Below are 27,024 nucleotides of genomic sequence, written 5' to 3'. Positions count from 1 at the left end.
GCGTGCCGTTGAGCACCTGCAGAGTGCTCGCCTCCTTTCCCGAGGGCGGGGGCGGGGGCTGGGGCGGCCTTGAGGCTTCGCAGGCTGCGCCCCGGCACCTCTCCTGCAAGGAGCGAAGTAGCCTAGGGAGGCGCGCTCCAGATCCGCCGCCGGACCACCTTAAGCCTTAAGCCGCATCGAGGCTGCTCCGCCTCCCCTGCCTCCTTCGCCCGTCCTTCGCCATGGCTGCGCGGCGGACGCTGAGCTTCACGGTCCGGAATTACTCGCAAGCAGCAGCCAAGGTAACCCGCCGACCTTTCGCCTTTGAGCCCCCCCCCCAGTTCCCCTGGAAGTGCGCGCGCCCTTGTAATCCGGGGGCAAGCAGAGCCTTGCCTGGACTGTACCACTTCGGGCCGCGGGAGAGGAGAATTGGGGGTCTGAAGGCTTCTCCCCTCCCATGGGGCGGCGGGAGGGAGATTAATTTCCTCCTTCCTACTTAATAGGGGGCCTATACGTATTCAAATAAAATAAAATGCCTAGGGGGGAAATAGCAAGACAGGGAGATAGCTGGGTGAACTATTGTAATTTTTTTTGGGGGGGGGGAGGTAAAGCTTAAAAAAATATTCATAATGTATATGAAACAGAACAGTTATGACAGCTGATGGAAATTAAACGATGAAAAACAAAACTATAAAATAGGCACGAAGTACAGTTGCCCATGGGTTAAAAGAATGAAGTCCAAGTAAAGAATAGTTAGCATTATTTGCTCATCGGGTCCAGTTCCTGATCCGCCAAGCTTGTGAGGAGGGTTGTCTTACAAATGCCAATTCATAGAAAAGCATAGCTGCCAAGTTTTCCCTTTTCTCGCGAGGAAGCCTATTCAGCATAATGGAATTTCCCTTAACAAAAAGGGATAACTTGGCAGCTATGATAAAAGGTGTCTGAAGGTTCTAGTGCTGAACCGGACGCATATAGGTCTTGGTCTGTTGATTCTGCAGCTGCACGTGTGAAATGGCTTTGTCACCCTGAAAATTTCTGGTGGGCGAGATCAGGCAGTTCACGTTTGCTTCCCCACCTTCCCTCTCAATCTTTCACAAGAGGCAGAAATTCAGCCAGTGAAAACTCTCTTTGGCATAGAGAGGCAGTGGATGGGAGAGGAGGTTCACCTGTTGAATTTTCTGCCCATTGTGCAACTGTTTCAACCTATTAATATTTGAGGAGATAATGGTACAGAACTACAATAGCCATTAAGGCAGGGGTAGCCAACCTAAGGCCCATGGGCTGGATGCGGCCCAATCACCTTCTCAGTCCGGCCCACGGGCGGTCCGGGAATCAGCGTGTTTTTACATGAGTGGAATGTGTCCTTTTATTTAAAATGCATCTTTGGGTTATTTATGGGGCATAGGAATTCGTTCATATTTCCCCCCCAAAATATAGTCCGCCCCCCCCACAAGGTCTGAGGGATGGTGGACCGGCCCATGGCTGAAAAAGGTTGCTGACTTCTGCATTAAGGTGTAGAGCAAGGCAATCCCATGCACATTTAAAGGTAAAGGTAAAGGGACCCCTGACCATTAGGTCCAGTCGTGACCGACTCTGGGGTTGCGCGCTCATCTCGCATTATTGGCCAAGGGAGCCGGCGTATCGCTTCCAGGTCATGTGGCCAGCATGACAAAGCCGCTTCTGGCGAACCAGAGCAGCACACTGAAACGCCGTTTACCTTCCCGCTGTAGCGGTTCCTATTTATCTACTTGCACTTTGATGTGCTTTCGAACTGCTAGGTTGGCAGGAGCTGGGACCGAGCAACGGGAGCTCACCCCGTCACAGGGATTCGAACCGCCGACCTTCTGATCAGCAAGCCCTAGGCTCAGTGGTTTAACCCACAGAGCCACCTGGGTATGTGTTCAGTGGGTCTTAATCCCAAATAAGGTCACATCCACACCACGCATTTAAAGTACATGGCTTTGCCCAAAGTATTCCAAGAACTGTAATATGTTAAGGGTGCTGATCAATGTAGCTCCAGGATTCTTGAGTGCTTTGACTGTGTGAGCCATCACCAACCTGTTCCCCTTGAGATGTTGGATTACAACTCCCATTAGCGCTGAGGCTGATGGGAGTAGTAATAATAATACAGTGGTACCTCTACTTACGAATTTAATGCGTTCCGAACGCACATTCATAAGTCGAAAAAATTGTAAGTCGAATCCCATAGGAATGCATTGGGAGAAAAAAATTGTAAGTTGAAGCAACCCTATCTAAAAATTCGTAAGTAGAAAAAAATCTAAACCGCATCCAAGATGGCGGACGGAGCTCCGTTCGTAAGTAGAAACATTCGTAAGTAGAGTTATTCATAAGCAAAGGTACCTCGGTTTACGACGACGATCCGTTCCGGGGAGCCAGTTGCTCCCCGAGTTCACCTCTTGCCGAAGGCATGCTTCTGTGCGTGCGCGAAGTGTCGATAGAGCGCTTCTGCGCATGCGTAAGCTGCGCAGATTGCTTATGCGCATCCGCGCACGCGGAACCCAGATGTAAATACTTCCAGGTCCGCGGCGGTCGCTCTCCGAGTTTGTCGTAAACGGAGGCGGTCGCAAACCGAGGTTCCACTGTAATAATAATAATAATTTATTATTTATACTCCGCCCATCTGGCTGGGTTTCCCCAGCCACTCTGGGCGGCTTCCAACAGAAAAATAAAATAATCTATTAAACAATAAAAGCCTCCCTAAAAAGGGCTGCCTTCAGATGTCTTCTAAAAATCTGGTAGCTGTTTTTCTCTTTGACATCTGATGTCATTTGACATTTGACATTTTGGAGTAGTACTCCAAAAACATCTGGAGGGCAAAGGCTAATCTATATGGACTGGGGCATGTGGGAAGGAACCTATGGAAGGAGGCAGAGAGTCTTTAAGGTTTTATTGTGAAATCCTTGTGTCTCTCTTGTTTCTTTATTCTTTGAGCACCCCAGATCTGCATCCCTTGTTCACTCAGTACCAGTGACGGCTGCATAGACACCCACTTGCACCCTCTGCACTTCTGGCTGCCCATCTGGGCCTCCTTGCTTGTCTTGTCAACCCCCAGCCTTATATCTTTCCTGCAGGGCTGGCTGACAGAGGACTTCCTAGATTCCCTGAGAGCAGTGGTGGGGAGCGGCAATGTGTCCACGGCCACCCCAGTTTGTGAGCAACATGGCCATGACGAGTCCATGCACAGGTACGCAGTGGGACTTCCCAGAATTCCTCTTCTGCACATTGACTTCGATTGATGGATGCATGGCCGTGGACTTCTCAGGTATAAATGATGAGACTATGCACATACAGTGTGCTGTGATGGAGAATGGACCGTTTCTGGGGAAGGGCTGTAGAGCAGTCCCAGGATCAGTCCCCAGCATCTCCAAGCTCGGTGAGCCTGTCGGTCAGTGCAGACAATACTGAGCTACCGTAGATGGACCAATCTTCTGACTCAGCTTCCTGTGTTCCTATTAGCACTATATGTTTGCAGGAGATGGCTGTCCTTGGCTCCTGGGTATTGACCATAGAGAGCAGAAGAACAAGAGGAGGAAAGTTGTCCGATTGTGCTCAGGCAGAGGGAGAATGCAGGGCCTCCTGGGCAAGTTGGTGCTGTGCTCACTAAAGCAGCTGCACCCCCAAGAGGTGCACCCCAACATCCTCTGAGAGGTTGCAAAAGAGATTCCTGAGCAGAGGGTCTCCTCTTGCATTTCCGCCGCCTAAGGTGGGCACTTCATTCTCTCTGCCTCCTGGGCAGCTCTGTTCCAGGAGACAGCCAAAAACCTTCATTTCTAACCAGGCCTTTGGCTTTTAATTATCTGTGGCCTTTTAGAGTGGGTGGGACGTTTCAATGTTTTAATGCAGGTTTTTTTCTAGGTTGCTTTGAGTTGCCATGGCAAATAAAGCAATGAATAAATTTAATAAATCAACAACAACATCATAGCTCTGTGTAATGAAAGACGCATAACTGGAAGGAGGGAACAGTGACATTGCCTCACAAAACCAATGAGGAGAATAGTGCTTACACAGTTTACCTCGTTTCTCTCTACAAATACTAAAAATAGATTCTCATTTTTAAAGTTTTTTTTTAAGGAAAACTTTTTATTGTTTTTAGAGTTTGTTGAAATGGCTTTAACTTTTCTTTCCCCCACATCTTATTGTGCTACACAGTGCACTGACAGACTCGGCCAGTGAGGCGTTTATACATGTGCAAAATTGATGGATAAATTATGTTGTCCCACCGCCGTCTCTTTAGGTGCCGCCCGCCAGATGCCGTGGTGTGGCCTCAGAACGTGGAGCAGGTCAGCTTGCTGGCGAAGGCCTGTTACAGCCGTGGGGCTCCCATCATCCCTTTTGGGACAGGAACGGGCCTAGAAGGGGGCGTGTGTGCCGTGCAGGTAAGGAGGGGAATGGCAAGCGAAATGGGACCGGGGATTGGGGGCGGGGGAAAGGGAGGCGGAGCAGTGAGTGGGGGTGCGGGGTATGGTTTTGGGGGAGGAAGGAGTGCCAAGTGAGGCCAGGCCTGGAACAGAGGCCACATCCACACTTTACATTTAAAGCACTCTTGTGCCACTTTAAACTGCCTTTGCTTCCCCAAAGGATCTTGGGAACTGTAGTTTATTCAGGGTGCTAAGACCCCCATTCTACTCCCAGAACTACAGTTCTCAGTGGTTTTACAATCAATCCCTCTTCCCAGGGAACTCTGGGAACTGTGGCTCCAGGAGGGGAATAGAGGTCTCCTCGCAACTGTCAGCACTCTTAGGAATTTATATGGTGTGGATGGGGCCTTAGCTTTTGCGCATGGCAATCGCTCCCTTTCTCCTGCCTGTTTTTGACTATTGTTCGATAAGCCATCACACCAGTAAATGAACAAATTGGCCTCTCTCCAGAGGCAAGATGGGTTTTAAAGGCTGGGGAATAGGTAGAACTCCTGCTCCCCCCCCCATGCCAGACTCCTCCTCTTTGGGTTCCCTGTGCTCTCTTTTTGGTAACCCTGTGCTTGTCCCTTTCAATGGAACAGGGTGGTGTGTGCTTTAACCTGACCCAAATGGACCAGATCTCTGAGCTGAACACAGAGGACTTCACTGTGGCTGTAGAACCAGGGGTGACCCGAAAGGCACTGAACAGTTACCTACGGGGCAGTGGACTCTGGTTTCCTGTGGGTACGCTTGCCTTAAGTAAAATTCTGGTAGGCGTGCAGTGGAGTTGCATTCTGGGAAATAAAGGAATGTGGCAGCGGACCAGCCTAGTGGCTGGCACGCCATTGATGCTTTGATCTTACCTGCATTAGGGGGGGGGGTTGCCTGGTCTGCCATTACCTAATTACTCCCCTGGCTGTGCCTTTTCCTTCTTCAGACCCTGGGGCTGATGCTTCTCTCTGCGGCATGGCGGCCACAAGTGCCTCAGGCACCAATGCTGTGCGCTATGGCACCATGCGCCAAAATGTGCTCAACCTGCAGGTGGTGCTGCCTGACGGGAGGGTCCTCTACACGGCCGGCCAGAGCCGGAGGCCCAGGTACCCAGCTAAGTCCTTCTTGCTGTCCTGAAGCTCCTTCTGCACCTTCCCTGAAATCTTGGCTTTGACCACTTCCAGGCTGCCGCTCTTTTGGGATGGGGTTCAATCATATGCGGGCAAGTTCAGCTTGCTCAGTTAAAATGGATTTGGTGTTCCTGCACAACAAACTTGCTTCTCCGAAAGATTGGACGTTTTGCAAGAAGGGAAGTGAGGGGGAACACACCAGAAAGGATAATGTTTGTTTGGTGCATCATCATCTCTAACTCACAGCCCGCAGGAGTGAGGTGGGGTTTAAAAGAGGATTAGACAAATCCATGGAGGAAAGGGCAATTGATGGCTGTCAGCCATGATGACTAATTTCTGCCTCCACGGTTGCTTCTGAATCCCATTTGCTGTGAACCACAGGAGCAGAGAGTACTCTTGTGCTCGGATCCTGTTTGTGGGTTTCCCATAGGCATTTGGTTGGCCAATGTGAGAACAGGATGCTAGACTATGTGGACCATCGGCCTGATCTAGCAGGCTCTCCTTATGTTCTCACAGGGGTCCCCAAACTAAGGCCCGGGGGCCAGATGCGGCCCAATCGCTTTCTAAATCTGGGCCGCGGACGGTCCAGGAATCAGCATGTTTTTACATAAGTAGAATGTGTCCTTTTATTTAAAATGCATCTCTGGGTTATTTGTGGGGCATAGGAATTTGTTCATCCCCCCCAAAAAAATATATAGTCCGCCCCCCCCAAGGTCTGAGGGACAGTGAACCGGCCCCCTGCTGAAAAAGTTTGCTGACCCCCACATTCCCACCACCCTTCTGAGTAATACCCCTCCCCAACCTCTGACTATACATAAGGGTGTGGTGACTTCTGTTTCAGTGTATCTGAAGAAGTGTGCATGCACACGAAAGCTCATACCTAAGACAAACTTACTGGTAGTTGGTCTCTAAGGTGCTACTGGAAGGAATTTTTTTTATTTTTTGTTTAAGCTACTTAAGCTTAAGCTACTAGCACAACGGGAAGCTACTAACCACAGAGCCTAGGACTTGCCAATCAGAAGGTCAGCGGTTTGAATCCCCGTGACGGGGTGAGCTCCCGTTGCTCGGTCCCAGCTCCTGCCAACCTAGCAGTTCGAAAGCATGTCAAAGTGCAAGTAGATAAATAGGTACCTTCCGGCGGGAAGGTAAACGGCGTTTCCGTGTGCTGCTCTGGTTCACCAGAAGCGACTTAGTCATGCTGGCCACATGACCCGGAAGCTGTCTGCAGACAAACGCCGGCAACCCCAGATGCAGATGAGCGCCGTAACCCCAGAGTCGTCCACGACTGGACTTAACGGTCAGTGGTCCCTTTACCTTTACTAGTCCAACAGAAAAGCAACTGTCCTGATGGTTGTGTGACCTTATATAGCACCCAGTACATTGCATGTGCTCATTGGGAGGAGGAAGATGACTGCTTACACCAGGGGAAGAGGCTAATCAGTGCAGGGTGCAGCCTGGTCCCTTGAAACTCACGGCCTGCTTTTTTGCTTGCAGGAAAAGCGCTGCTGGCTACCACCTAACAGGGCTCTTTGTGGGCTCCGAGGGGACGCTGGGCCTCATCACCCAGGCCACGCTGCGCCTGCACGGCACCCCAGAGGCCACCGTGGCAGCCGTCTGCGCCTTTCCCAGCGTGCAAGCAGCTGTGGACAGCACTGTGCAGGTTCTTCAAGCCGGGATCCCCATCGCCCGTATTGGTAAGCAGGACTACATGGCACCCCAGGCGGTGGCGGATGGGGGACAAGGGAAGAGAAGAGGGTGGGCCAAAAGGCTTCCTTCCTGAGCCTGCAAGATCAAGCCTCATAATGGTCTCATCAGCCTGAATCTTCTCTGTGCGGGATATATATCGAACTCCTCTCTGCCATTGGCTGAGTTGGGATGGCATGGAATGTTCACAAATAGTCTAACTTCTGGGGTGGGTGGGAAAGGGTTAGACATGGAATGGAAAGGTCAGTGCAGGTGCTGTGTCAGGGAAGGAATGGGACAGCTGGGTGGAAGAACCAGGACATAAGAGCAGAAAGAACGGGGAGTGAGGGCGGTTAGAGGGGAATTGGGAAGTAGAGGGGCTAATGGCTGGCATAGGTGTGTGCTTGTGCGGGGGGTGGGGGTGGATGGGAGGAAATGAGATAGAGATTAAAGGAGCTTCATGCCACCTAGGAGCAAAAAGGCCTGAAGGGCAGAAGTAAATGATTTGACGTCCATTTAATTGATGGATTGCATTTATACCCCACCCTTTTCTCCAAGCATCTCAAGGTGGCCTACATGGTTCTCCCCCTCCTCGTTTAATCCCCACAACAGGCCTGTGAGGTAGGTTAGGCTGAGAGGAAGTGATTTCATGGCTGAGCGGGGATTTGAACTGTGGTCTCTCTCAGCTCCTAGTCTGACATTCTAACCATTACACCACCACTGGCTCTCTATCAAAATGAACAGTCAGGTCAGTGAGCACAAGTGCTACCTTAAAAACTGGATCTCTTGTCGTGCTTTCTCCCACAACGCAAGCCTTGCCTTTAAAACAAATACATTCCATAGACACATTTATTCAAGTAAGTTTGCGTCCACCTCCTTACATTGTCCAATACGCACACACATTTTTTTCCTTCCTTTGCCTCAAAGCTGCTCTGGTGTGGAGGTGGTTTTGTGATACTGCAGGAAGTCTGCTCCCATTGATTCGTATGCTAACGATCCCACATGAGTGTACTCAGAAGTAAGCTCCATGGCGCTCCAAGGGGCTTCCTCCCAGGTGTGTGTTACATTGCCCTCTAACCGTGCAGTCTTAACCATGTCAGTTCAGAAGTAAATCCTATTGGCTTCAATGGGGTGTAAGCTACATGAGGATTGCAGCTGAAGTGGCCTTGCTTGCTCTGGGTTTTCCCTTCCGCTCCTGTGATGCCACCCTACGGCGAGTGCCCCTCTTCTCTTTGCCACCAGAGTTCCTGGATGATGTCATGATGGGCGCCTGCAACCGCCACAGTGGCCTGAGCTACGCAGAGCTACCCACTCTCTTCCTGGAGTTCCACGGCACTGAAAACAGCGTGGAGGAGCAGGTCCAAGCAACAGGTAGGTCCTGCAGAAGCTGGGCCAAGCCTGGCAGCCAGACAAGCCTGGGAATAAGGCTGAGTAGGGATATGTTTGGCACAGCAGCCTGGCACCATGCTTTGGTGGTGGTAGTGTATAGTTAAACTATGGAGCTGTCTCCCACTGAAGGCAGTGATGGCCACCAACTTGGATGGCTTTTCAAAAGGATGGATTCATGGAGGAGGAGGAGGAGGAGGAGGAGGAGGAGGAGGAGGAGGAGGAGGAGATCAACGGCTACTAGCTTTGATGGCTATGCTCTGCCTCCACAGTTGGAGGCAGCAATGCTTCTGAGCACCAGTTGCTGAGAACCACAGGAGGGGAGAACAATCTCATGCTCAGACCTTGTTTGGGGGTTTCCCCACAAGCTTCAGCTTGGCCGCTGTGAGAACAGGATGCTGGACTAGATAGGCTATTGGCCTGATGCAGAAGGCTCTTCTTATGGTTGGCAGCAGAGGTGGCAGTGGTGGGGCTCTGACGCAAGGCTCTCTCTGCAGGGGAGATTGTGCAGTCGAACGGGGGTTCAGACTTTGTGTGGGCACGGGAGCAGGAGGCTCGCAGTCAGCTGTGGGCCGCACGCCACAATGCCTGGTATGCTGCCCTGGCCCTTCGCCCAGGCCGGAAGGTGAGTCAGAAGGGGAGAGGAGCAAGCTCTGCCCTGGTGGGTGGCTTAGCACTTTAAAAAGAAAGAAAGAAATCTGATCTGCCTTGCAATTTGGCTCCTTTGCTTGAGTTACCAAGAACACTCTCCTTTATGCTTCATTTCATCTCTCGCTTACCCTGTTCCGAACGCCACCTCCATTCACGAGGATCGCAAGGTTGAGTTACAAGCAGGTTCCCGAGTTCAGCTGACTGGCTACCTTCTTTTCAAGGTTGCTTCTGAGAATGAGTTGTCAATGAAAGAACTCTGCTGCATGTGTAGTGAAACTAGGGTTTGGTGCAATGTGACTGGGCTGCTGTGGAGCCACACAAGGGTAGCCTGGAGGGTTGCAGAGACTGATTAATGTGGGGTGGTGTTGATGGAGGAGTTTGGCCTTTGCTGCAGAGGGCTGGGATAGGTGGCTTTTTCTGGTTCTTTCCACTCTTACAATTGGTCTTCTCATAGTCCCCTAGTTGCCACCTCTCTTCCTTGGGCTGAAGGCTAGGCAATGGAATTTTGAGGCCTGGTGGGTCTCAAAAAGATGTCAGAAGGCTAGGAAGGGGAGAAAGTTACGCCTCCTCAAAGGCATCTCACTTGCCCCACCCTTTCCCTCCTCACATCTTCATCTGTAGGGATACTCGACTGACGTCTGTGTTCCAATCTCCCGCCTCCCTGCAATCCTGCTGGAAACAAAGAAAGACCTACTGGAGTCCAAGCTCACAGGTGTGCAGAATATTGCTTGAGGAGCGTTACGGAAATGGGGGGGGCCACCACTGAAAAGGTCTGATTTTGTACTGCCACTTCTGAACCTCTAGTGGAAGGGAGCTCACGAAGGAAGCCTTGGATGACGATGAGCATAGGGTTGGCTCATGTGGGGAGAGGTGGTCCTTGAGCTACTGGGGTCCTGAGCTGTTTTAGTCCAGTTGAAAGGCGCCGGATTGGGGGAGGCTGGCTTCATCTTCATCCTGCATCATGGGCAAACAATGGTCTCTTTACCGCTGCCGGTTTTTCAGGCCCTATTGTCGGCCATGTTGGCGATGGGAACTTCCACTGCCTATTGATTTTTGATCCGGAAGACGCCGAAGAAAGCAGGAGGGTGGCAGAGTTTTCCAAACGGCTGGTCAGGTAAGGATCTGACTGGTGATCAAGGGTCTGGAAACCAAGCCTTATGAGGAACGGTTGAGGGTTATTCCAGAGAGAGGGGATATGAGAGCCATCTTCAAACATATAAAAGGTTATCACATGGAAGATGGAGCAAACTTGTTTGCTACTGCTTCAGAGGGGGAGGGCCTGAACCAGTGGATTCTAATGACAAGAAAGGAGATTCCGACTAAACATTTGATAAAAACGTTCTGACAGCAAGAGCTGTTTGACAGGGTAACGGACTACCTTGGAAGGTAGTCCACCACTCTCCTTCACTAGAGGTTTTTAAGCAGAGGTTGGGTGGGCGTCTGTCAGAGATTCTGGAGCTGTCTTTCCTTTAAACTAATGACGCTTGGGGTCCCTTCCAACTCATGCTCTGTGATTCTATATTTTGTGGTATGCAGGAATCACTGCTGCTTAAGAGCCTCCAATGAATGAGATGATGATGATGATAATAGAAGAAAAGTCTTTCTGCTTCATAAGTTAACCTTTCAATATGTGGGGGGTCTGTGCAAGCCAAGGGGTGAGGCAAAACCCCTTTGTAGCCTTGCTGCCCCTTGTTCTAACAAGAGGACCAGAGGCATCTGACTGGCAAATGCTGGGAGCAAGGTACCAGCACAGATGTGCTTACGTTTTGATCCAATGTTTGTGCTCTTCTTATTTTCCTCCAGGCGTGCATTGGCGATGGATGGCACCTGCACAGGGGAACATGGCATAGGCCTGGGCAAACGCCAGTTTTTGCGTGAAGAAGTAGACGAGGTGGCGCTGTCCACTATGCAGCAGATCAAGGTGGTGCTGGACCCTAAAAACCTCATGAACCCTGGAAAGGTGCTGTGAAAGCCTGAGATTGTCTCCGCAGATGGAATAACGGTGCTTTGTGATAGATTTACATGGAACTGTCCACATACATCAGTCCACTTAATGAATTGTTCTGTGATGGTTCCCCAATGTTATTGCATCACTGCCATCTGGAGGGGCACTGTATTGAAAGTGGGATTGTGTATATACTTTCCGCTACCATCATGAGCGCAAACCATTATGGACACACGATAAGGATGCTTGGAGTGTCCTCCCATGAGGCCCAGCATTTTTCCCCATACAGGGCGCAAGCTCCATCTTTGACAGGAAGCATCTGTTCTGGAGGCTGCACCACATAGGCCCTTCCAAAGGGGGCTTGCCTGTCACTTCTGGCCCATTTGCACTGCAATCTTAAAAATTAAACCAGTTCTGTTCAACCTGCAGAGCTTTCCATTCTCTCAAGGGATGCAGAGTACCGTAGTTAGCCAAAGGGCAATTGGTATAGCGGAGAACTCTCTGCTTCACCCAGTGTGCCACTACCAAGGTCCCTTGATGGAAGCTTTGATTTTGAAGATGCTTTAAATGTGGCAACCTTTTGTTAGGCAGGCATGACCTTGGCTGGGGGGGGCAAACCCATGTGATTCCACAGACACTTCTGTCTGAATAAGTTTTAGTACCTGTTTTGCCAAGTGGAGCAGGTGGAGCTGCAGGTGTTTATGGAGGTGTTAAAAAAGCACATGGGTAAGGAACTGGGATGGGATGTGGGCTCTGAAGAAATGCTTTTCCAGTGGAGAAAATCCTAAAGTTTTGTCCTTTGCCAAAGACCTGGCTTGCTGAATCTGCTTCGGGGTTTTTTTTTCCTAGAGCCCCAAAATCTACCAACCAGAGCCAGCTGCAAAAGCACCCACTTAAAATGAAAGAACGGAGGGCTGCTGATCACATAAAATGATTTTCATTATCAGTACTTGTTCTGTCTTTTTCCCACCAGGGCCCATTGCTGATCAGCTTTCTTCATTTCAGCAGCCTGATCTAGATGGGGGGGGGAGTTGTTTTGTTATGGCTGTTGTGACATTTCTGAGAGTCAGAAAACCTTGTTGAGCATTTCAAATCAGAGAGGTATCTACTGTACCTCTTATTCATCCATCACTCTATAGTTCCAGGAAACAAAGTTGCAGTTGAATGCTGCCTTCTCAATCCATTTTCCTACCTACACAAGTCGACAGGTGTATGTGTCTTTTAACGCCTCTCCTCTGCGAATCTTCTGGCATCTGCGTTTTCATTTACTTTTCAATTCACTGGCAGAACCCATGATCAAGGACTTCAAGCTGCCCCCATTACCACCACTATTTAACCAAGATGAAACAATAGTAAATTGCCTTCAGCACAGGTCGAGCAAGAGTGTGTAGGCTTGCCAGTTGCATTAAACAGCTTTTCCCGGCCTATGGACCACCGGCTGTTGGGACTCCCACCTCCCATCAGCTCCTGCCAGCATGGCAAATGCTCAGGGCTGATGGGAGTGGGAATCTGGCAGCAACAGCAGGAGGGCACTGGTTGGGGAATGCTGGCATAGGGGTATTTTACACTACAGGAGAAGCAGTGAGGGTGCAGGATCTGAACCTTGCACACGAGACAGATTTCATCTGCACGAGCCAACCCTGGTAATGGGAACTGGGCCTCCCAGCACCAAGGTCAGATTTTGCTTTTCCTGCAAGTGTCTCACAAAATGAAAAACATTATCCCCAATTATTAAGCTGGAAGAGAGGATGCCCAGCCAGAGAGCATCAAGAGAGCCTAATAGGATTGGAGGGTAGCCTTTCCTCCACCTTCTCTGGAGCTCTGCAAAACCTGTGTGCTCTTAAGAGAAGACAAAAGCCATTAGAGAAGAGCTTGTACCATTCCTTGGCCTAAGAGAACTCTTGTCACTCTGCATTTTATATCATTCGTTTCAGTGTTTCAAAACTGTAATACAAATACAGATGCCTTGGCAGAAAGGTGGCATACAAAGGGAGTCAAATTGATGGCCGTGATTCATCAGTACCAGGAAAAGTGGAGGGGCGCACCCAACACATCACATTTGAAATTGAGGCTAGAGCTGTCGTCTTTCTGGTCCTCCACAGTTTTATAGAAGGGAGGGGGAAGTATTGTTCCTGCTCTCAGCCATGTCACAAGGTGCAGCTCCTTTCATTCCATGGACCAAGAATGGGTGAACTTGCAGCTCTACCTGTGCTGTGTTGCTGGACTGCAGTTCCCATCATCCCTGACCATTGGTCAGACAAGCTAGGGCTGCTGGGAGTTGGAGTGCAACAACTGCTGAAGGGCCACAGGTTCCGAATTCCTGCTATCCAGAGAACCCAGCAGTAGATGGCACCAGAGCCAATGAGTTCTGGTTTTGTCCCCATCCTCCTACCTGTTGAGCTCTACAAGGGACAACACTGAGACAAGTAAGAGGGGGCCTCGGACTGCCTGTTACCTTAAATTCATTTTTACCTGAAGGAAGCTACTGTAGATGCAGCCATTCCTAAGAAAAAGGTCCTTAACATTCAGCCTTTTTACTTGATATGTGATACCATAGCCCCAAGCAAAGATGTGTGTCGGCTGCAATTCTGTGCAGAAAACCTCAAGATTGTGGTTGCAACTGCACAGCGCAGCTTCCTGAGATCCTCAGCTGCAGCTTAAAAGGAAATGCAACATGGGTGGAAATGCCAGCGTGAAGATCTGCAGGTAGTAAGAGCTGTTCGACAGGTCTTCGACAGTAAGAGCTGTTCGACAGTGGAATTTGCTGCCAAGGAGTGTGGTGGAGTCTCCTTCTTTGGAGGTCTTTAAGCGGAGGCTTGACAGTCATCTGTCAGGAATGCTTTGGTGGTGTTTCCTGCTTGGCAGGGGGTTGGACTGGATGGCCCTTGTGGTCTCTTCCAACTCTATGATTCTAGGTAACACCTAGGGAATCATCAAAGCTAGAGGGACGGGGATTCATTACCCCACATTACCACCCCCAGCAGTATACACATCACGTGGCAGAATTCTTAACCAGTGTAAATGCAGGCTGTGACAGCCAGGCTTTCCTAAAAATGACAGGGGAGTCTCAGTTAGGGGAATTGCAGGCTTAAGGTATCCGGCCACCCCAGCAGCTGCAGCAATTGGCTACTGAAGCAGCACCAGTGGACATTACAAGACTGCAACCAAAGAACTGGCTTTTTTTAAAAAAAAAAACACAGCCCCTCCTGCACAGCTTCTGGCCCTTGTTGCCTTCTCTAGCTTGCCAGCCCACTATGCAGCAATGACAGGTTTCTTAGGACCTTGGGCTCCTTTCCACCAACAATGCACAGCTGCTTCTGTCCCTGGGCCCTCTGCACAATCTCTGATCTGCAGGTAATGGTCAAAGATCTTTGCTCTGATTCTTCTAGTAGCCTTGGCCCTTGACAGGCTCCCCTGGCACTTTCTACCACTTCCATTTCCTGGCCTGCTGCTCCTCCAGCTCCTAAGCATTCTGACTTTTTTTTCCAGAGCCTTCTCTGTATTTATTCCCAGTTTCCTTCTATTCTGTCTCCTCTTTCTTCATCCACAAATTTATTCTGTGCCTCACTTATCCCTGTGCCTTTCTTTTGGTTTTCTTGCTCCGAGCATCTTTTTTTAGTTTCTCTTAAGTCAGGGCAACCTCTTTCCAGTCCTCAGCCACCCCCAGGTGAAGTTTTAATCCCAGCCAAACTTTACAACTTTTTCATCCCTCATGGAACTTGGATGGCAAACTGCCTTGCTCTCTGGACTTAACAGTCCATACCACCAGAGCAATTTAGCCAATCAGTGGCAGAAGCTTCTGTGTCACACATTTACATGCTGCGGCACACCTCACACTGACCCCATTTTACAGATAATGCTAGGCCGATGGTTTAGTAGCAACAAGCAATGAAACAATGGCTTAGCCCCACATCGCACAGCAGCAATGGCAGAATACAGCAGCCACAATCTTTGTTCTGGGATCCCACATGTTGGCTTGTTCACACTCAGCCATGGTTAGGACCACTTGTTTCAATGAAGCCCCTTCAGATATTCTCACTCCAAGCGATCACTTTGCCATTAGGGGATTTCTTACCTTGTAGTGGCATTTCTGGCTGAAACAAATGACCAGAAAGAGCTGCAGACTTGAATTGATAAAAGTGCACACCTACCATATCCCAAGCCCTTACACAACTAAGAATACAACTGAAATAAAATAACAGTGACTATTTTATTGAACATTATTTAATACCATATCAAAACACCTTGACTAATAAGGGAAGCTTCCCTTCCCAAGCTTTGAATATTTTTTTATTTTTTTATTTTATTTTTTATTTTTTACTATATAAATACAGATACCTTTTCCTGCTTGGATGGAGGTCACCGGGGCAGGGGCTTTTTTTCCCATGGCTGAGGCGGTCTCCGCTTCGTGCTCAAATGTGGATCAGGGAGGAGTGTGTGTGTGTGTGTGTGCGCATTTGTGTGTGTGTGTGTTTTAATAAAAATCGGCTGTTTTTGTTTTCCACACAGGGCTGAGAAAGGTTCAGGCATCTTAGCAGGACACTTGTGAGTGGCAAACAGCCCTTCAGAATATGCCCCTGAAGGTGCCCCAGAGTCAGGAGTTCAAACCAAGACTTACTGAGAGGAGGGAGGAAGGGGAAACCGGGGGACTTTTGGCAATGAAGGTGGGGGGTGTCCCTAGGCGAGGCAGGAGGGAGAAGAGAAGGGTCTCGGGAAATCTGGCTCCTCAACTGCCGGAGCGGCTCGAGCCAAGAGGCCAAGAGGACGCAGTCTTGTAAACATCACCAGGAACACACATCAGTTGACACGAAATGGCTGTTTTGTAAACACTTGAAAGACAAACCTACGACGCCTTCAAAAACGTGACAGAAAATGCCCTTTCCTCCGCAGGATGAGGGTGGGAGCAGGCATGGTGGGAGGGGGTTGTTGCTTCCTCTTCCTTTTTCCAAGGGGTGGAGGTGAAAAGGAGAAGGGGAGGGAGGTGGGAAATCACCTTTTCAGTGCAAAAGTGTGACCCGCGTATGGCAGGAAGGGCCGAGTCCTTGTCAAATGGTGGGTGACTCTCTCATGCTCTGTTTGGCTAGCAACCAGGCCTGGCCCAAACATCATGGTGCCGCTGGGCGATGGCCGCTGGCTCTGGCACCGGGCACTCCTCTCGACCCAGGCTGGCGGCTGCCAAGGTGTAGCCCTGCAAGGGCAGCAGCTTCTCTTGGAGTGGGTTCTTGTCTGCCCCTTTAAGTCGAGAAGTTAACACAAGCCCCTCGTCCCCACTGTCGTCCCAGTGGGGTCCAGAGCCTGCTCAGAGGAGGTTGGGTGTGGGAGGGGGATGGATGGCGGGACGACCTGTCAAGAGAAATGACAGGATCAATGATTGCCACATGCGCAGAGAAGTGAGCCCAAGTCGAGGAAAGCAAGTTCTTGACAACACCAACACACAGGAAGAACACATCTAACCCCCACAAAATAAGGGGAGTTTAAACATAACACAAAACCAGAGTATTCTTCCATGTGAGATGAGAAATTCATTGTGGGTATTCTTTCAAATGCGCCCCATGTTCTGAAATGGGCAAAATATCCTTTCAGTGAAAGAAAGAAAAAAGGAAGCTTCCATAAAAGGTAAAGGGACCCCTGACCATTAGGTCCAGTCGTGACCAACTCTGCGGTTGCGACGCTCATCTCGCTTTATTGGCCGAGGGAGCCGGTGTACAGCTTCCAGGTCATGTGGCCAGCATGACAAAGCTGCTTCTGGTGAACCAGAGCAGCGCACGGAAACGCCGTTTACCTTCCCGCTGTAGCGGTACCTATTCATTTACAGTCGTACCTCGGGTTACGACCACCTCGGTTTGCGAACAGTTCGGGTTACGAACTGCGCAAACCCGGAAGTGTTTTCGCCGCGCGCGCGTGTGCATAAGCCGCGCGCGCGCGATTTGCGCATGCGCAAAGCACGAAAATCGCGAAAATCGCGCTTTGCGCATGCGCAAAATGGTGGCGCCCATCGCGCTCGGTTTGCGAACTATTCGGGTTACGAACTGCGATCCGGAACGGATCGCGTTCGTAACCCGAGGTATTACTGTATTTACTTGCACTTTGACGTGCTTTCGAATTGCTAGGTTGGCAAGAACTGGGACCGAGCAACGGGAGCTCACCCCATCCTCCCGTTGCAGGGATTCAAACTGCTGACCTGATCAGTAAGCCCTAGGCTCTGTGGTTTAACCCACAGCGCCACCTGCGTCCATACAGGAGCTTAATATCACAAATAGGTTGCTGGACACGAGATTTTTTTAAAAAAATAAATAAATTTGGCCTTATGGGATTTTTCCTGGAAATGGAAAATCTGGATTGAATTGGGGTTGGGGGGGATATAGGAGAAGCATCATGTAGATGCTGTAAAAATATGCATGCAGAAGATGTGTTTTTAAACACAAAAGTAGTCTAGGAAGGTTTGAGGGAACTCTTTCTGTGTGGCAGAACATCAACATGATACTCTGAGAACATCAAGGGCCCCTCCTTGCAAAGAAACACAGCACATAATTGCTTGGGTTGTGTTTTTTTTTCAACATTAATGAAACTGGCTTATTACAGAAGACTCAATGCTACTCTTAGAAATAATTCTGAAATGTATACAGTCGACTACAGGTGTCTTGCTTTTTGTTAACTGCATCACAGGCTGACTTAACTAGTAAATAGCTTGCTGATGACATCCTTGAAAGGCTCAGTAGTTTGTAGAAATGTGTTCCATGTTTAAGTAGAGAAATTGATGAAGATTAGCACATACAAGCAAATAAAAAACGGGGCATTTATGAGGGTTTGCAGCTTGTGCAGACAAGTCATATTCATCCACTGCAAAACTATTTCTGTATATCCTGGTTTTTACTCATCAATCAGATTTATCTTGTTGTTGGGCTGACACCTCTTTCAAGTTCTGTCAGCTTAATACGTTTTGGTTGTTTTAAAATTTCACCTATTGGGTAAAGAATGACTCAGGTTAGTTCTTATCTTTAAAATATAGTGTTGAATGAACTGATAGTGTTTGTTGACTGGTTGCCCTCTGTTTGTTTTTTGTCAACGCTGCATGCTAAAACTTGGTAGTAAACAGAAGTGTGTGTGGTGTGTTAAGGCCTCCAGATGTTTCAAGAGAAGATTTCTAAGCAAAGGCTCACCTTGAGAGAGGTCAGCAAGCGTTGCCAGGGTCAATCCGAAGGGTGTTCTGGGCAGGATCTGTTCACTTCAAACCAGGAATCTATACAACTGAAGAAGAAAAGGTGGGTATTAGACCCCACAACAGGGGAATCCTTGAGGCCAAGTACCTGCCATAACTCCACAAGGGGGGGGGGGGTGGATGAGGAGCAGCATGGCCACATGTGCCCAGCAGAAGGGGCTTGAGGAGGAAGAAGCACCCAAGGAATTCAGTGGCCCATATGAAGGTGCCATGCGACAGGTTTGGCCGTTTGCGGGAGCCCTGCTGTCCCACAACGGAACTCTACGGGGAGAATGCTGAACCCAGGTCTTCTTCATACTCTACCTCTTATGGTAAATGCACAGGCAGGGCAGCCGGGCTATCGTGTCTCCCTGCAGGAGTTCCTCCAGGCAGATGACACACTCGCCTGCATCCTTTGTTAGGACATCATCTGCAGGGGGGAATGAAGGTCAGAGAAGGAAGATGAACAAGGAGGACCAGGTAGAAATGGGTTTCCACCCTCCTTGGCAATGTTCCAGCCTCAAGAGGGAGACTGTAAAGGCCCATAAAAGGAGGCAGAATTTCTCACTCCTGGATTTGCCCATGGGATAATGCTTAAAAAACCTTGGTCTTGCAGAGAGCTTGCCTTCCCCTACACTGCAGTTCCGCGGGTAGTCATCTTGAGCCCAACAGTGGCCATATTGTAAACAGTCACTCGCTTGTTTATTTGTGCAGATAAGAATCGTCTCCAAGCCACCAAGCAGGAGAGATCCCCTCTCTCTTTTAGGCAACCAAACGATTAGCACCAGCACACCTAGATAGGTGAGCTGGGGACACTGGCTGGCTTCTTTGTACAGATCTTGAATATAGAGCCAACTAATTTGTTCCTGACCACTCTCGAAGGGAGGACCTTCCGAAAAGGCAATGGGAGATCTGTCTAGAGACTTGGGACCTAGTCCTCATAGAGATGCTAAGCCTGTGTCTAGGTTACACTAATTCAGACTACAGGTAGAGCTCATGTGGTGGACCATAAAAACTTCCTTGAGAAAAGGCATTCCTACCCATTGATAGTTAGCATGTCAGGGCGGCTTGCTTCTATTCTAGTTTTTATTACTGCATTGCTAGTCTCACGGACTGTCACGGTCCTGCCTGGACCTGTACAGCACCACTGGATCTTTTCAAGATCAATTGATGCTGCACCAATGACACTTTGTATCCCAGGCTGCAGCTCCCCTCAGACTGCCAGCTGGATACTTGCTATTTCCCTTCTCAGATGACACAGACCAGGATATAATTTAAAAACAACAATTTTAGTTTATTTATTGGTACATATTCGTGCAGTTACTGGATTGATAATATTGTACATGAACTTAAAACTGTTGCCTATACCGGCCTATACCTTCTAAGTTACACAACTAGTTTTATATCAAACTGCTATCCTGTCTGTCTGTTCCTCCCCCCCCAATACTCCACCTAGCTCTCTGACTCTCACTCTCCAACCAACTCTGACTTCACTAACTCACTCAACTCCAACTCCCCCTGCAACTGCCACTCGGGAGGGGCTGTCCCAAGCTTAACCCCTTACACGCTGGGTCCTGACTCAGGGCGAATCGCCACACGGACCAATCTTGCTCACGCTACAAGCAGCATCCTGCTGAAAGGGAAAGGAAAGGAAAACAGAACTCAGGAGGACCAAAGACAGTGGTGTGTATCTCCAGACACATCTCTGGAAATTGCTGAGGTTAACAGAAGGTTTGTTATTATGATCACGAAATGAGAAAAGGGAATAACCCAATTGCTACCCACAAAACAAACAAAGATTGTGCTGTATGTTTTAGGAATAAGACATCCAAGCCAAAGGATGTCACAGGCAAGTGTTAAGAGAAAAGCCCAAGCAATATTTTCACACTGATTATCATTTCAGCTTATTAGTCACTTTACCCATGTCTTAAAACAACTTGGAAATAGTAGTAAACATAAAAAACAAAGTAATTAAAAGCAAAACAATGTTATTGTACTATGAAAAACAATCCCTGTGTCCAACCACCACAAAGAGCACCCCCAAGGGGAGGAGACACCCACCAACTGCTGTCAAATGAAAAAAAAAATAGCACTCAAATGCCTGGGAAATGTCTTCACCTAGTGCTAAAAAGATATCAGCGTTGATGGCAGGAAGGTTTTCCAGGGAGAACATTTGATATACCCTGGTGGTGGTGGGCGCTACTAAAAAGGCCCATTCCCTCCTCATCACACTCTGGACAGCTTATTATATAGAGAAGTTGCACTGTCTTGAAAATCTGATTAAATGCAATTCAGATATCATGCCAAACCATTGTTATGGAAGACTAAGTGTGGTTTAGTGTGATGTCTGAATTGGGTATCACACTCCTGCTGCAATCAGAACATAACATTACAAAGGAGTGTTTATTTTGCAGAACTTATTTTGATTATTCATTCCTCTTTTCAGGAACACTCACTCTGGGAGGCTGCTGCTATTGTGCTCTCCAAACCAGATAAGCTGACAAAAACTAAGAGGATCCAGAGCAAAAGCGGTAAAAATCACTATTTGAAACATTCAGCGATAACATTTTTCTCTCTTCTTATATGCAGACTCTGCATGCTAAAATAGAAATTGCCACCTGCGCTTGCCATGCTAAAAGCACCTTTTGTGCTACTGCACTAGTTAAGTGTGCATAAATCTAACCATGTAATTCTTTAGCTCCTTGGAAGGCGGTGAAGATCATTACTCGGTTGACAGCCCTAACAAATAGTGCAATATTCTTCTCCTCTGGAAGCCTCTGAACTAAACGCAGGCCAAAGGGGCTGCTAGGTTGACACTGAGAGGCATCAAAGGAAACCAGCATCCCACTGTCTAATGCCTGGAGGCAATTCTGTGAAAGCCCTCCTTTGCTTCACAGCTCCAAAAATAGGCAACAAAGGTGAGGACAAGGAAGGGGGCACTGGATGAGTTGCTAAGCACTGCAGTTCTGCTGTTTCCACAAATCCCCCGCCACTTTTCCCACCCCGCTGCCTGACCTGACAGAACCCTGTGTAAGAGCAGGCTGAACGCATGGTAAGGGCTCACTGGGGCAGTGGGGTGGGGTGTTGAAGAACAGGGATCCTCATGGTGGGGAGGGCAGCAGAGAATGCAGCTTGGATTTAATCTTCCAGCACCACTGAGTAAGGTGCACCATCTCTGGCTATGCTCAATTTGGCAGGCTGGGAAATTTCTGCGTGGGGAGGGGGGGGATAGAGCTGCCTTCTGTACCGCAGGCTGCTGCCAGGCAGGCTGGGGAAGGCCCAGCTGTGATGCAGAGCGACCAGCTCCTCCTCCTGACCTGATTTCTAGCTTGCAGCCTCAGGAGCTGCCTGGCGCCGTCTCTGCCAGCACAGCCTGGGCGGATCCTGTGTAGCGTCAGGGACACTGGGGGACTAATGCAGCCTGGCACTGACAGCTTGGAGCAGGTGCCGGTCAAGCCATTGCCCGCACTCCCCCTCCACCCCGGTTGCTGGGCAGGGCCGCTCATCACTCCTGGGGGGCAGGAGAGAGCAGTCAGCCCCCTTGCCACACTGAGAGCCAGCTGGGCTGCAACGCAGAGACTGCAGCAGCCTTGAGCAAAGCCTGCACTGCTCTGCGTGAGAAGCAGAAAGCAAGCAAGTGCCCTGAGCCAGGGAAGCAGGTCACTGGCTCTGCAAAGGAGGCAGAAGAAATCACCCGGGGTTCTTGGTCTATGCCAACTATACATGCATGTCCACTCACCCACACACCCACCAAGCGCTAGACTACTGCCTTTGCTCCAGCAGCAAAAGGAGGGCAGAGCATGCCCACTCCCCACCATGAGCTCACAATCAACACTATCAAAGAACAGGATTTGATACCCAGTACATAAAAGCCTTCTACTGTGGAGTTTCTAGTCCTTAAGGCTGCGGAGTTAATTCAGAAGAATTAAAGCAGGTGTGGGGGAAATCCCAGAAACTTAGTTTGCATAGATTTTTGAGAGTGCATTGCATAAAAAATGGCTTAGTACTTAGTTTTCTAGCAGTTTTTGGTACTTCTGTCTCTCTCTGTAATTTTTAGCATATAAGCCGACACAGTTCTGAGGAGCGCAGGTGACGTCACCAAAAGCCCAGGCTGGAAGAACAAGACATGGTGCATCAACGCTCGCTGCTGGACAGCTGACCTCAGGTGTGGGGAATCTGGAGCCTCCAGCTGCTGCCTGCCTACAACTCCAACCTCTCCTGACTATTGGGCAATGCTGGCTCAGGTTGGTGGGAGCTGGAGTCCCAACCAAATCTGCTTGTTCACCCTTGGGCTTGCATGAAAGAAGTTGAGAAAGGTGAGCTGGTTAAGAACACAAGCTGGCTACAGGCAAGTCAGATGGGGTTCAAATTTCCCTGGAGCACCCCAGGCACCACCCTCCCCACCCTTCCTTGCATCCCATGCCCCCATCCTGCTGTGTCAAACTGGCCTCTTGGAAAAAAACCCCCACTTACCATTGTAGGAGAGGCGGGGCTTGCTCAGACACATGATAAAGTGCATTTCCATTTCGTCGGAAGCCACGGATTTGGAACAAATGGGGCACTTGAAACCTACAAAGGAGCAAAAGAGAAGGACATGTGGATTAGAGAGGGATGGTGACTCTGACACTATCTAGTAACACAGGAAGCTGCCTCTTGCCAAGTCAGACCTGACATGAAGTTAAAATCTCACTGAGGTCACATGTACTAAATGTCAGACAACCCTGTAAGGGAAGGTGGAGCTGAAAGTGTGCTGGATTCGATTTCCATAACCAAAGCAAACCCTTTCTCAGCCCTATCTGGACACGTCAAGAGTGACCCTGGCACATTCTGCATACGAGCAACTGCTCTGTAATCATTTTCTTTGTGGATGACTTTGTAACTGTATTCCTAACGTATTCAAAAATGTTTCATGGGCCAGGCCCTCTCCAGCCTGGCATCCTTCTACCACAGAGGGAGAGAACGCACACCTCCCAAGAAATGCCTCTGCGTTGCCCTTCGGCCACTTGAGACAGACAGCTGCAGTCAGAGAGGGCACAGGAAGGAAGGACAGGACATGGAAGGAGAGAACTCTGGAATATGCCACAAGGCTTTCCTGAAAAACAAGGAGCAAGCAAGAGCAATCTTTTCATGCTCACATATGAGCAAAGGCAGCACCTGATCCTGGATGCTCCCTATAAATGTTTCCAGAGAATTAGCTAAGCTAAGCAGTTGCAGCAAAACTAGAGTCTTGAAGCATTTTAAAGACAAACAAGTTTATTGCAGCATTGTATTTAAGGGACCCAGGTGGCGCTGTGGGTTAAACCACTGAGCCTAAAAATTGCTGATCAGAAGGTTGGCGGTTCGAATCCCTGTGACGGGGTGAGCTCCTGTTGCTCGGTCCCAGCTCCTGCCAACCTAGCAGTTTGAAAGCACCTCAAAGTGCAAGTAGATAAATAGGTACCGCTACAGCGGGAAGGTAAACGGCGTTTCCATGTGCTGCTCTGGTTCGCCAGAAGCAGCTTTGTCATGCTGGCCACATGACCTGGAAGCTCCCTCGGCCAATAACGTCAGATGAGCGCCGCAACCCCAGAGTCGGTCACGACTAGACCTAATGGTCAGGGGTCCCTTTACCTTTACCTATTTAAGGGGTGACAAGACTCTCTGTTGTTTTCTCCCTGAAGAACCAGGACATATGGCTGGCCTTTGCCCATGAAAGCACAGTTTAGTGCTCTTAGGAGGAATATTAGTAAGACAGGTAGAAAATGAGGTTACATTACAGTACAGTATTTCTTACCATGAACATACCTGTATATAAATCTATATCAGGTCTACACAATTGGTGATGCACCAAGCAACTCCCAGCCTATCAGGAGACCTACAAATCTCCAGTGTTTGCTGTTTCCCTGGACTAGGATCACAGGACAGTTGCCAAATACCTAGTGGGCTACAATAAATGACTGATAGGTTGTGTCTGTCTTTATGGGTCGTGCAAACTGTGGAGGCTTATTTTTTTCCTTTAAGTCTCCCTTTTATAAAAATATTTTTTAAAACTCAAATTCATTTCACATAAACATACAAAAGAGACATGAACTAGAAACACACAAAATAAAACAAAAAGGAAACCTGTAGTGCAGTACTCATTTTTATTGTGAATGCCTCACTTGAGCTGGGTCTAGAGATGAACATTTTAGTCAAGTCAGAAGCAAAATTAAACGTGGGCTTCCAAGAAAACAACAGCAACCCCCTGCATTCAGTTGGATACAGAAATTTTATGCTTTTCTATCAAACATGGAACATAGTAGTGCAATGGGTCCAAAAGTTTGCCTCTTGGACACACATCTCTCTCCAAGTGAAAAAAAAACACCTTCAGCCTGTCAAGTCCCCAGGCTAAGAAAGAAACTGCTAGACAGGCTCCCAAATGGGAACTTACTCCTAGTATGGGACCAGAGGAACAAGAGTACTATAGAAAGAGCCTGGGCAGGTTAAGGTTAACACCAAGGACTGTCAATCAACACAGTACGAATAATAGTTTCTGATGTCAGATGCCCAAGTGAGCACAGCAGGAACTGCTCACCTTTATGCCATCTTATTCCTAAGTCACAAACTGACAAGGAAACAACTCCCTGCTTCCTTCACCCATGCCCGCCCCAGGAAGTGTTCTGCATGGCATAAGCCTTTGGAGGCAACGGCTAATGTTACGTGGGAACCTTGGGAGATAATACCAAGCCTCAGCCTCAGCCTCAGCTGTATTCCCTCAAGAGCCTTAGAGCTGCAACTCCCATCATGGCCTCAACTGGAGGGCACCAGACTGGCCACTCAAAATAATTCTAATCCATAAAGCTACCCTTTCTGCAGCTATGTAACAAATATGGACCCTCCCCATCAGGAATTTCAGTTCTCAGGAACTCAGAGGGGCAAGAAAGTGGGGATATCTACAAACTGAGCCATGGGAGGTTGTTTAAATATATTTGTTACAATTTTGCAAGATCAATAGTTCTTCTAGCTGTGGGATAATGAGTAAGGTCTGTTCCCATTTTAAAAGCCCTCATTAGGATGTGTGGAAATAAGGGCTGCTAGCCAATTAAAGACTTTTCAGAAGATTAAATGCTCTGTTAAAAAGCAGACAATAACTTTGATTAGAATAATTCTGCATATCATAAAAGCTTTCGCATATTACAAAAGACTATGTTTATAACAGTCGAAAGTGTTTTAAGCTGTAAAAAGACCTTTTAAAGCTTTTTGTTTCTGTACACTTCTCGCAATATCTTTCCCTCTCTTTTTCGTTTCACTAATACAGCAAGTTTAAAGTGGTTGTGACAAAAGCAAACTCTTTGCTTGCAGCTCTATTTACTACTGTCTGCACTCCCCAATCAATTAAATCTCTAGTAACTTATCAATTAAAGGGATATGAAAATGAGCCTGATCTAGAATTTTCCATATGATAGTTCCAAGCCCTGTGTGTCTCTGTGTGTAAGTAAATGCAATGTTCCCCGCACCCCTTAAAAGTTAAAATCCACATTTCAGGATATGAATCTTGCAACAACTGTATGGAATACAGCTGTGGTTGGCAAACCTGCAATATCAACTGTACTGCACTGTGCTTGATGCGGTATGATTATTTTTTTATGGTATATTTGCAGGCATGAAAGGGATCACCTGAATGAAGTTTATGGGCCACTAGCAGCCCACGGACCACAGTTTGGTGCACAAAAAAGAGGGGAGCTCAAAGGGTGGTGAAGCTGAAGCTACACAGTTTTAATTCATGAAGAAGCATTATTGGGAAAATACAGCTAACCCAGAAGTTACAACATGGACACCTAAGAGATGCTGAACACTTTCAAGGATGACATTCTCGACACCTAAGCGTCACACTGTACAGACCATTTTGACATGTTGCTGTTGCTGTTGGGGAGATTAGTTTCAGGGATGCCACAGCATCACTTGCAGCTCCTCTAAAGGAGGCAAACATTTTGTTCCCGGTTCTCACACAGACTTGGAATATCAACAAGCCGGTGTGCCTCGAGACATGAAGTATTTCCATACCCCTTTTAGAAGCAGGTTGCAGTCCAGACTGATGCACACATTATGCCAGCCACGTAGCAACGAAAATGCCACTAAAAACAAACCCAAGCTGACGAGGAAGAGGCAACTGACACGTGATATTTGGCTTTCACCTGGGCAACCAGGAGCGGCTCGTTTCTGTCACCCAGCAACCACCCTCTATTTTTATAGCTTTGAAGCCTCTCTTTTTCCTCCCAGATCCAAATGCAGATGTACACAGCCCTGAAAGCAACACGCTTGCCTCAGTCATTTTATTAATCACGAAATCAACCAGTATGCAGACATGCAAACTTTTGGCACAAAGGTGGCTGGAGACAGATGCTGGCTGCTTCTGCCCTTAATGTCCTCGCTGCCCAGGCCCGTCAACTCTATGGGGCCGAGGCCTCTACAGCTGCTCCCCCCCCCAAATGTCTGCTGGGATGGGTTTCAGCCTCCCAATCTTGAGAGGCCAGAGGCCTGGCGGGATGTCACTCCCCAATGTTGGTTGCAACTCGGCTGCTGCCACCTTGCTTAAAGTACTGGTAAGGATGGCACTAGCAGCATTGAGTTGGGAAGGCAAAATATTTGCTGTGATTTGGTGGGTCTACTGGCAAGTCTAACTGT

The 27,024-nt window shown here is 48.6% G+C and overlaps 2 protein-coding genes across 6 annotated transcripts in view; one reads left to right on the top strand and one right to left on the bottom strand.

Moving 5' to 3' along the window:
- Positions 1-32: 32 nt before the first annotated feature.
- On the top strand, positions 33-12,129 carry LDHD (lactate dehydrogenase D). 4 transcript variants are annotated; one of them, XM_035118159.3, is made up of 11 exons: positions 33-281; positions 3,072-3,184; positions 4,235-4,376; positions 5,000-5,141; positions 5,335-5,494; positions 7,013-7,212; positions 8,444-8,572; positions 9,085-9,212; positions 9,860-9,950; positions 10,241-10,352; positions 11,042-11,605. In XM_035118159.3, exons 1-11 carry the CDS (start codon positions 222-224, stop codon positions 11,205-11,207), a joined length of 1,443 nt encoding a protein of 480 aa, XP_034974050.3. In that variant the 5' UTR covers positions 33-221; the 3' UTR covers positions 11,208-11,605. The 4 variants fall into 4 exon arrangements, with proteins under 4 accessions (XP_034974050.3, XP_034974053.3, XP_034974051.3 ...); XM_035118160.3 differs by having other exon boundaries at positions 38-281; positions 3,072-3,262; XM_035118162.3 differs by lacking the exon at positions 10,241-10,352.
- A 3,245-nt stretch (positions 12,130-15,374) lies between these two features.
- Positions 15,375-27,024, bottom strand: part of ZNRF1 (zinc and ring finger 1) — a 29,045-nt gene continuing 17,395 nt past the window's right edge. Inside the window, exons 2-6 of one of the 2 annotated variants that reach the window (XR_015950560.1) lie at positions 22,855-22,950; positions 19,946-20,014; positions 18,706-18,811; positions 18,344-18,431; positions 15,469-16,526 (exon numbers count right to left, since the gene is read on the bottom strand). Coding sequence is in view for 1 of the 2 variants with exons in the window: in XM_035118164.3 (XP_034974055.1) it covers positions 18,374-18,431; positions 18,706-18,811; positions 22,855-22,950 (260 nt within the window). In the remaining variant the exon portion in view is untranslated. Of the gene's footprint in view, positions 16,527-18,343; positions 18,432-18,705; positions 18,812-19,945; positions 20,015-22,854; positions 22,951-27,024 lie in introns of both variants that reach the window. The other variant, XM_035118164.3, reaches the window with a different exon arrangement.

The sequence above is a fragment of the Zootoca vivipara genome, chromosome 6 (genome assembly GCF_965207765.1).
Source record: "Zootoca vivipara chromosome 6, rZooViv2.hap1.1, whole genome shotgun sequence".
NCBI lineage: Eukaryota > Metazoa > Chordata > Lepidosauria > Squamata > Lacertidae > Zootoca > Zootoca vivipara.
Note: the sequence above shows the minus strand (reverse complement) of the source record. Positions and strands in the feature narration are given on the sequence as shown.